The sequence below is a fragment of the Diabrotica virgifera genome, chromosome 3 (genome assembly GCF_917563875.1).
Source record: "Diabrotica virgifera virgifera chromosome 3, PGI_DIABVI_V3a".
NCBI classification, from domain to species: domain Eukaryota; kingdom Metazoa; phylum Arthropoda; class Insecta; order Coleoptera; family Chrysomelidae; genus Diabrotica; species Diabrotica virgifera.
The window spans coordinates 2153846-2163883 of NC_065445.1; the positions used below are offsets into that span (position 1 = coordinate 2153846).

At 33.1% G+C, this 10038-nt stretch overlaps 1 protein-coding gene across 1 annotated transcript; it reads right to left on the minus strand.

Annotated features, from left to right (window-relative positions):
• Window positions 1-1972: 1972 nt before the first annotated feature.
• LOC114324440 (arrestin domain-containing protein 3) lies at window positions 1973-9746 on the minus strand. Its single transcript, XM_050646235.1, has 9 exons — window positions 9559-9746; window positions 8268-8379; window positions 5902-6027; window positions 4811-5016; window positions 4587-4757; window positions 3706-3897; window positions 3472-3589; window positions 2302-2406; window positions 1973-2136 (listed from the first exon to the last, which is right to left on the minus strand). The coding sequence occupies exons 2-9, from the start codon at window positions 8368-8370 to the stop codon at window positions 2096-2098; spliced, it is 1062 nt and encodes a 353-aa protein (XP_050502192.1). The 5' UTR covers window positions 8371-8379; window positions 9559-9746; the 3' UTR covers window positions 1973-2095.
• Between the last annotated feature and the right edge of the window lie 292 nt (window positions 9747-10038).

The window sequence follows — 10038 nt, forward strand, 5'->3', positions numbered from 1 at the left end:
AACAAAATTATAGCAAAGTCAGAATTTGGTATTAATTTTGAGAGTAATTTAAATGTAAGACCAAATACTTACGATGTCGGGATAGTATCACGAGGTTTTTCCTGGTTTTCCCTCGTGATTTACTATGAGATCTCTAACACTAGAATTTTAATGTCACCGTTGCATGTGGTTGTCTTTTTAAAGACAGATCACATGCTATGATTTTTTTGTGACGGATATTCTTGAGTTGGGGTTGATTTCATGTAATCGAATGAACTATCTTTCAGTAAAGTCGTCCCAGGAACGCAACTCATAAATATTGGCAATATCATTTTAAAGTCTTCTACTTTAAAATGTATCATATGTATCTGAATTGCCGATATAAATGAGTCAAATTAAATAAATTATTAGAAGAATTTTTTTTACTAAGCAACAACATTTTTGTTTCCATTAGTAGTATTTTGTATTTTGACAACGGCACCCGATTTGGGCGTCGAAACGTTAATAAAATTATTTTTTTCATTTTAATTGTGGCTTATTTCCCATATAAGGAATTATTGAGCTTGAAAAACCGTTTTTCCCCTAAGAAATAGATTTGATCATACTTATGAAGCCTATAACTTAAAAATTCGAATTTTACCGGATATAATGTATACACCGTTAGATTCGTCTAGAGTCCTTCTACAAACGCTCAGTTATTGGCGTAATTCGTAGGTTGAAATTTTGAGTAATTGTCGAAAAACCAAAATTTTCAAAGTTTAGCTTTTCAGTTTTTCGGCTATACTGAGCCGTGTGTATGTCTGATCCTGACAGCTTAGACACCATTTTTGCAAGCTTAACTCAACGCTATTGATTTGGTGTATTTACTGTTCTCCTGTCTCTTTTTGAACCGAAGATATATACCGCCAAAAAATATGCCGTTTTGTACCTACCAAGTACTATAGCTGGCTTATGGGTAGTCAAAACTCACAAACTACACCGGTTCTGAATCTGCCCTCACCCCCTCTTCAAACACAGAAAAAGAAATTCAGATCGGTTTAACTTTTACACACACATACATACATACATACATATACAATATACATACATATCCACAAACATTTACCCTTTTTTAAATAAAAATTGACTCATATTTCTGAGCTCGGTAACTTTTGAACGGTATAACCGATTTTCAAAATTAGACATGCGTTGAAAAGGTAATAATCGCTTCTATTAGAAGCCGCAAAGGTAGGAGTTAAATTTTCGAAGTTTTTGGGAGTTTTGGGGACTGCCGTTCTCTGGTAATAATAAAAACAATAAATATAATAAAACAAATATTTACAGTACAGAATAAAAAAAAATCTGAAGTGTCAATACCGCAACTGTTAAATAAATGTTACCAATTTATGCTAAAATATCACCTTCGTTCGATTACAGTTACAGTGTGTTCCGAACAAATGTGCTTCCGAACAAATGAACATTTATACAAATTAAATGAAACATATTGTGTATTTCTTTAGGTTAACATTAATAGAAATCTTCAAATATTATTTCTACGCGTATTGTATAATAAAATATGTCTAGTGGCTGTAATTCCAGTGTACTCGGTAAAATGATTCTAAAAAAGAACACACCTACCGCCTAAATATTTCGTGTTGGTATCATGTGACGTCACGGGCTATAACGCGGATGACGTGCAACGGTAAGTATATTAGACGGAGTATATAGACGAAGAGCTGAAAGAAAAAAACAGAAGACGACCTATGGAACAACCGGACGAAGTGGCTATTGTAAGTTCGAAAACGGTGGAGAACTTTATAATCCGACATGTAGTAATAATGGTGGATAATTGACCTTATAAAACTTTATAGGAGTCCCAGATATCTATATAGAGTGATATTTTGTAATAATCGATATTAGACATGTGCTGAAGATACCTATAATAATTTTTATTCATATTTCTGTTACCACCAGTGTCGCATCACGGGATTCTGGTACAAATATACCTACTCAGTAATTAATAAAAAATATATTACACTTTACAAATAATTTATACACTTTAGTTTTGAAAGAAATTATTTTTTTCCGGTTCTCTTTTTGACAACGGTATAGTATAATTACTTGTCTATGAAAATCTTCACTGTTTAATGACTTCATTATAGGAAGGCGGTGGTGCATCTAAAAATAAAATATTTAAATAAAAATTGTTTAAAAAATTCAAATTATACCTAAATTAAATCTTAAATGCTATAAAAACTCAAGTTGTTTTTTAATATAAAGCAAAAACATCTAAAAGATAAGCACGAAGGTGAATTTTAATATGAAAATGTTTATAATATTTACCTTTATCTGTATTATTTGGTCCAACTTCCTCGTTACTGTAGAAAATTGGATTTGGATTAATTTCAGAAACGCATTCAATATGTCCAGAAGCAAATAAGTGTACATCTGAAAAAAAAAATAAAATTTTTTTAAGAGTGTAGACGCAAAATTTCGAGTTAATGCTTTTTAAATGCATTAATTTTTTGGAATCCTGTAAAAACTAATTAATATTTTAAAAAAATTTAAACTCAGAATGAAAGATTACATTAATACCAGGGGACGAAAGTCCCTTTAGAATAAACAAAAAATTTCTTTTGAATAAGATATTTGAAATAAACAATCACACTCAATTTTCTCTTTTTTTTTCACCCCTGCAACTTATTAAAATAAACATTATAGAGGTTTTCAGGGACTTTCAGGCCTAGGTAATAATGTAATCTTTCATTCTGCTTTTAAATTTTTCAAAAACACCTATTACTTTTCTAAGCATTCGAAAATGAATGCCTTTAAAAAGCATTGGCTCGAAATTTTGCGCACATTGTTATATAACAATTACACATAAGATCGAGAATAGAACAGGCCAGAAAATCTTTCGAAAAAATAAAAAAACTGGTCGACTCTTCTCTATGCAGTTGAGACATGGACCCTTAAAACATCAACCGTAAATAATTTGGAGGCCTTTGAAATGTGGATCTACCTGAGAATCCTCAAAATTTCATGGACAACATCGCATACCTAAAACGAATAAGTACTGCATAGAATATTGACTACAGTGAAAGTTAGAAAAACATCATACCTAGGCCACATACTGAGAAATAATAAGTACCAATATGCTCAATTTATAGTGAAAGGAAAGATCGAGGCAAAGAGAGGAATAGGAAGAAAAAGACTATCGTGGCTCAGAAACATCCGCCAATGGACAGGGCTAAATTTTGAACAGCTAATAAGAACAGCTGAAGACAAAGAAGAGTTTGCAATTGGAGTTTGCAAGAAGAATAATCCCACATAGGCAACCAATTATACACTACCTTGTAGATATCTATGGCATAATCCGTTGCCTATTTGCTGCATAGGTTCAGTTGACAATAAGAAGTGTAAATTTAAAGTCTTTTAATAAGGCCTTTTTATCACTAGGTTATTTATGTATGATATTCTATATGAAATCTTATGAAAAATCATGTTAAATTTTACCTGTAATTGGAGGTGCTGATGGGACATATTTCTTTTTACTATCAATAGCAACATGCCCCAGTTTTATATTTTTTTCTAGAATCAAATTTGTGTGAGGTGATGGTAGAAGGGCTTCTATCTAAAACATATATTTCTGATAATTTTAGAAGTGTTTATCAGTATAATTTCAAAATTATCTCCAATATTTTACTGTCTTCCTCAAAATAAGTCTTGTTTATTATAACCGCAGCTTACCTTTAGAGTACACCAATATTTCAGTAAATCACAACTGCCAAAGTTAGGGAGCAAAACGTCTGAAGGTATTTTTAATTTGAAATTATATAATCTTGTATATCCTTTTTGTTCACCTTCATCTTCTACCATAGTAATAGAAATTTTGTGAATTTTGCATTTAGTTGGTGGACCAGGGGATATAAATTGAATATTCTACAAACAAACAAAACAAAGTAGGCTAGTAAAAAAAAACAGCTAAAAAATCGGTTTCTATGGAAATTCTATATAAAATCAGTTTTTACTGGGCACCAGGTGTCTCGGAGATAACCAACGACATCATATTCGTATTCAGCGACCCCAAAAATCCCCGAGTAACGACTTTGCACTGGATTTATATCGAACATTTACGAAAATTCAAGAGATTAGACGCGTTATGGACACCAGGTGCCGCGGAGACCATCGCCGACATGATATTCGTGTTTAGCTATCCCAAATCCCTCCCAATAACGAGTTTGCACTGATTTTGTATCAAATTTCCACAAAACTCTAGGAGACGAGGCCCATTCATCAGGGCAGAAGGTGCTTTGGAGACCATCGGCATCATGATAGTCGTATTCAGTGAGCCCAAAAACCCCCGAGTATTAATACTGAACTCATTTCCGTCATTTATTTCCGAATTACAAATTATCATTTTTCATTAGTTTGAAATGCATTTTCCTTCTTTAATAATGCAATTTTCATTTCGTCATCATTACTTTAGTTCACAAAGTCTCCCAAGGTTCTTACGAATCGAATGCAATCAGTTTCATTGAGATGTATCCAACTGCAAAAATTCGGAATGTTAATTACTTCACTGCCTCGCCTACAAAGAATGTTTAAGTATCTTCAAAGAAAAAACTTACCAACGACAATTCTGCTTGTAGTCTTCGAATTTTTAATTTAGATCTATTTTTGAGTTCCACAGTAAAACTCATTTCATTACCCAATACATAGGTGTCACTTTCTAGTATTAAAAACAGCGCAGCATATTCATTTTTGTTTATTTCCTTTCCTACTTGATACGTAAGTTGTTCCTATAAAGGATCTTTTTAATAAATAAAAAGGTTATATAAATCAAAATAATTACGTTTTGTGAAAGTTCAACATATTGAGTTGTCGGTACTTCAAACTTTATCTCATATTCATCTTTGTAATCTACCTTAGATGCTCGGTCTACCTTCGCCTGCACGAGATAACGAATAGAGCCAAACTCTTCTACAAATGGTGATGGTATGTTTCCAGAAGGTAACGTAAATGAAAATTGGTACTCATAGGTGCCCGGTTTCATATATCCTAAAAATTCAATATAAATCTACATAATTTTCATTGAGTATCAAATGAACGAATTAGAAATACCCCACCAAGCCTAGGCATGCCATGGCATAAAAACACTTACACCTATCCTATCACCAAATGACAGCACAATAGAACAAAACGAGAAGTTTAAACGCCAATAATGGCGGGACACAAGTCTCTCTTTGCAATGCAATACCTAATAAGATCAAAACTTCTCCCAGGAGGGGTAAAAATCCGGATAAGTATATAAGACCATAGTACGACCAGCAGTTGCATATGGAAGCGAAACATGGACTTTAACAAAAAGAGAAGTAAATAAATTGCTGGCATGGAAACATAAAATTCTTCGAGTGATATATGGTCCTTGCAGAGATAGAGTTACAAAAGAATGGAGGCGCAGACACAACAATCAGTTTAGTTTCAGAGTATATCTACGGAAAGAAAAATCTCGTGAGATATATAAAGAGCAATAGACTAAGATTGGCAGAAAATTTGATATGCAGTAACGATAATCGCCTTAAAAAATAATGTGTTTTTGATATATAAAGACCAATAGACTAAGATTGGCAGAAAATTTGATATGCAGTAACGATAATCGCCTTATAAAATAATGTGTTTTTGGAAAGAACCAGAAGAGAGACGGTCTGTAGGACGGCATAGAGAAAGGTGGAAAGATGCAGTAAGAGAGGACCTGGAGAAAATAGGAGTGAGACAATGGGAAATAGTGGCATACGACCGACAAACATGGAAGGCAATAGTAAACGCGGCAAACCTCACGCAGAATTGATGATGATAATGATAATTTTCATCAAAAAATAAGTTTTCCGAACAAAAAACTGATGATCCAAAGTATTAGTTGTATTATTGATATATTTATCATACCTTCTTCTCCGACTAACACAATATTCTGCACCAAAAAGTCACTTTGTGCTCCAACGTGTACGATTTCTTTATCTTTTTGTTCAGTCCAATGGACTTGTTCACGTCCACGAAAGCTACACCTGATTCCTAAAAAAACATAAATCTATTTAAAAATTATTTATTTAAACTCAAAACTCTTTTTGAAGCGAAGGCTGAGCAAAATGGACTGATTATTAATGACGAAAAATAAAGTATATGGAAATGGGCCAGACCACATATGAACTGAAGACCACCACAAACAACGAGAGCAAAGAGTATTGCTGAAAAAAGGTGAAGGAGTATGAGCATCTAGGAGTAACCCTAACAAGTTAAGGGGAAGAAAGCCAAGAAATTGAGAAGCGAATTTCGAGAAGAAGGAAGACTGTCGGAGCCTTACACAAACTACTAAGAGCAAAAAACATCTCAAGAGAAACAAAATTGAGACTATACCGAACAGTGATCCAGCCCATAGTCGTTTATGGAATCGAAACATGGGTTATGAACTAAAATCAAGAAAATATGCTGAACATCTGGGAGCGGAGTGTTTTAAGGAAGATATTCGGGGGAATAAAAGACGTTTGGAGGAAACGATCAACTGCAGAGATCAGACAGCTGTACCGGAAACTAGAAATTAGCTAGATCGTTAGAACAAAGAGACTTAGATGGTTAGGTCATCTTGCGAAAATGGCAGACGGAAGGTGGACAAAGGGCTCGCTGCTGACTGTTGAGAGGGCAAGAAGTCGAAGAGAACAGAAGCGGATGACCACAGAGAAAGTGGCTACAAGCGTGTAAGGAAGATATTGAAACAATCGGGATAACAAATTGGAGAACTGCGGCCATAAACAGCAATGGAAGAAAACAGTGGAAAAATTCCTAGCCATGGGCCTTGAAATATATTATATACAGCTTAACAGGCAGGAAGAAAATGGAAGAAACAAGTGGCCCATGGCTAGGAATTGTTCCACAGTGTTCTTCGATTTTCTTCTGTCCATGACCGCACGTCTCCAATTTGTTATCCCGATTGTTGATAAATGCAATCCCTATAAATGCAATCTTTGCATTCGTATTTCCATTATAATTAGGTAATTAACAGAAAATAAATAACAAAACATAACCTCAAACAGTTTTCAAGAAGAATTATTGCATTAGATTAACTCACTTGAGAAAAACGAATAAAAATATCTTAATTAACACGTTTCTTCAACTAAATATCTAAATGAAAAGTCTTATTTTACCACACAAAGCACGTAAATAATAAATGAAAAATTTCTTATGACCATTTAATCTTATAAACTATAAACGAAATTGTTTATGTTTGGAGTCAATATACAACATTAAGGTGATACAGTAGCGATCAACAGGTAGCAAAAACGCGTTCCAAGATTGCGGCTCTAATTTTGAATATTTTTTCGAGATATTTGGCACACGTATTCGTAATATACATAATAAAGAATGGCGGTACAGAGCCCAATTTGAAAAATATATTAATATGTGGAAATTACTCTGTAATTAAATACAATATTAAAAAAACGAGCCTGTATCGGCATTAAGAAGAACAAAAAATACACTTTCTTCAAATAAACTTTTTTATCCGATGCCTAGATTTTGTGTCATTTTGGAATTACTAAATTTTTTTATTTCATTAGTATGTAGTTCCAAAATGACACAAAATCTAGGCATCGGATAAAAAAGTTTATTTGAAGAATGTGTATTTTTTTGTTTTTCTTAATGGCGGTAGAGGCTCGTTTTTTTAATATTGTATTTAATTAGAGAGTAATTTCCACATATTAATATATTTTTCAAATTGGGCTCTGTACCGCCATTCTTTATTATATTACGAATACGTGTGCCAAATATCTCAAAAAAATATTCAAAATTACAGCCGCAATCTTGGAACCCGTTTTCGCTACCTGTTGATCGCTACTGTTCCCTCTTAACATTATAAGCATTAACTCTTGAAGCTCCTCCCAATTTTGTGACGTCAGACTTGGGCTGTCTGAATAAATGAAAACGTGTTTTTAAACGTATTTTAACGTCATTAATCAAAAGACGTCTATATGACGTAATGTTCAAACATGTGTATATATTCAACCAAAAACTGACGTTTCCTCGACGTTATTGACGTCATTTGGTTGCCTGGGATGCTTATGGGACGGCGCTATACATTATGTAGCGTCATTTAATCAAATATAGAGATAGTTTGTGTAGATCCTTGTTAATCTGAAGATTTAATGTTGCTGCTTTAATTGATGTATTAATCTAAAAATGCTCAATTTGTGATAGGTCACTGTTGCTCTGAGCGCCTTATATATGAACTAAAAACTAAATAGGATGCTTAGGTTGCTTACCTTCTATATGTTCTTCATGATCAAATGATACCACTACTCTTCCATTTATATTATCACGTGGATGAAATACTCTGGGTTTGTTTAAAATAATGTTACAAGACATCTTTTCTTACTAAAATACAAAATTTAAATATTTATGTTCCTAAATACATTTATCAAAACTATACGGCTGCAACTGAAAAAAAGACTTGCCAGCTTTAAGATAATAATGTGACGTTATTCGAAGAATATGGAAAAGATCATAGATATAACACGTAACAAAGAGGAAACGCTAAGAAGGATGGAAAAAGAAAAAAATGACATGCGATTGGTTATTCAAGGGAAAATTGAAAAAAGAGAACCAGAGGGACTACGCACATCCTGGTTGAAAAATTTAAGCCAGTGGAGTGAAAAAACAACAATAGAACTTTTCAGATCGGCTGCAGACAGGCCCATAATTATCGCCAATGTCCTTAACCCTTAAACGCCCAAGGGTGGGTAAAAAATGTCCACCTAATGCGTATTCCCTTGTAACATATTTATTACGTGTTAAAAAAATTTAAAAAAATTATTTATTGTTAAAAAGACAGCCCTTTATCGAATGTTAATTTGGTTCTACCGATATTTTTGAAAATAAAAGTAGTATCTTGAGTTAAATATGGGTGGGCATAAAAAGTACACCCTTGGTAAAACTTGTTACTAAAGGTTTCTCTATAATTTCTCGTTGGCAGGAAGATAATTCATATAATTATCGACATATAATTACATAATCTACATAATTATCCGCCAATGAGGAGGTTGAAAGGAAGAATGTGGTGAAAATCGACAAATCTGAATTGCTGGCTTTTACTGGTATGTTAATTTTGATGTACATTGTAATTTTGTTGTAAGGTTTGTAAATTGTTTATATTAATATTTTAGAAGATGCTGTGTTTATTAAGCATAAGATTCTTAAGTTTAATCCATTTTCAATAACTCTCAATAAATATATTAGCTATTTTCGAGGTGGACATTTTTTACCCACCCTTGGGCGTACATGGAACCTAAAAAAGGTTGGGCGTTTAAGGGTTAAAGCATTGATTATAAACACACCCCATTGTGGTGGTTTATAATCAATGCTTAAAGGATGAGGAACGTTGATAAATATTATGTAACGTACTTAACTGAAAAAAAAAATGTAAATACCGAAGTTTAATCGTTTGCAAATTTAAATAATTTTACTGCATTAAAATTTTTGAACGCCGCTGGTAGTCGTAGGAATTTAAAAATAAATAAGATTTTATAATACACTTGGCACCAACGCGTCACCTACCTCTTATCAAAGATTTAAAATTATACACATTATGTAATTGTTCTGAAATTCAGGAAACGATACATACAGTGTAAAGCACAAGTTATAAACAGAACAACACTGTTTTTTTTTTCAATTCATTAAATTGAAATTTAATAAAATTTAGAATGAATCCTTCACCACTCTATACCAGCGTTTCTCAACCTTTTACCCTTTGCGACCCAAACTTCCATAATTATTTTCGCCGCGCCCCCCCTCGTTCAATAATTTTGACAAAAATCAGTAAAATCTTACTTTTTAGTATTGAGTGCTCTTATGATTATAACTCCTATTCAGTGTTCATGTGTATTTTATTTTTTATTTTGTCAGAGTTTTGTTTTGCTTCGATTTTAGTAAATTAGTTAATGATGTTAGTGTATTTTTTTATATGCTCACGCCCCCTCCATTACTAAAAGCGCGCCCCCCTAGGGGGGCGCGCCCCACAGGTTGAGAAACGCTGCT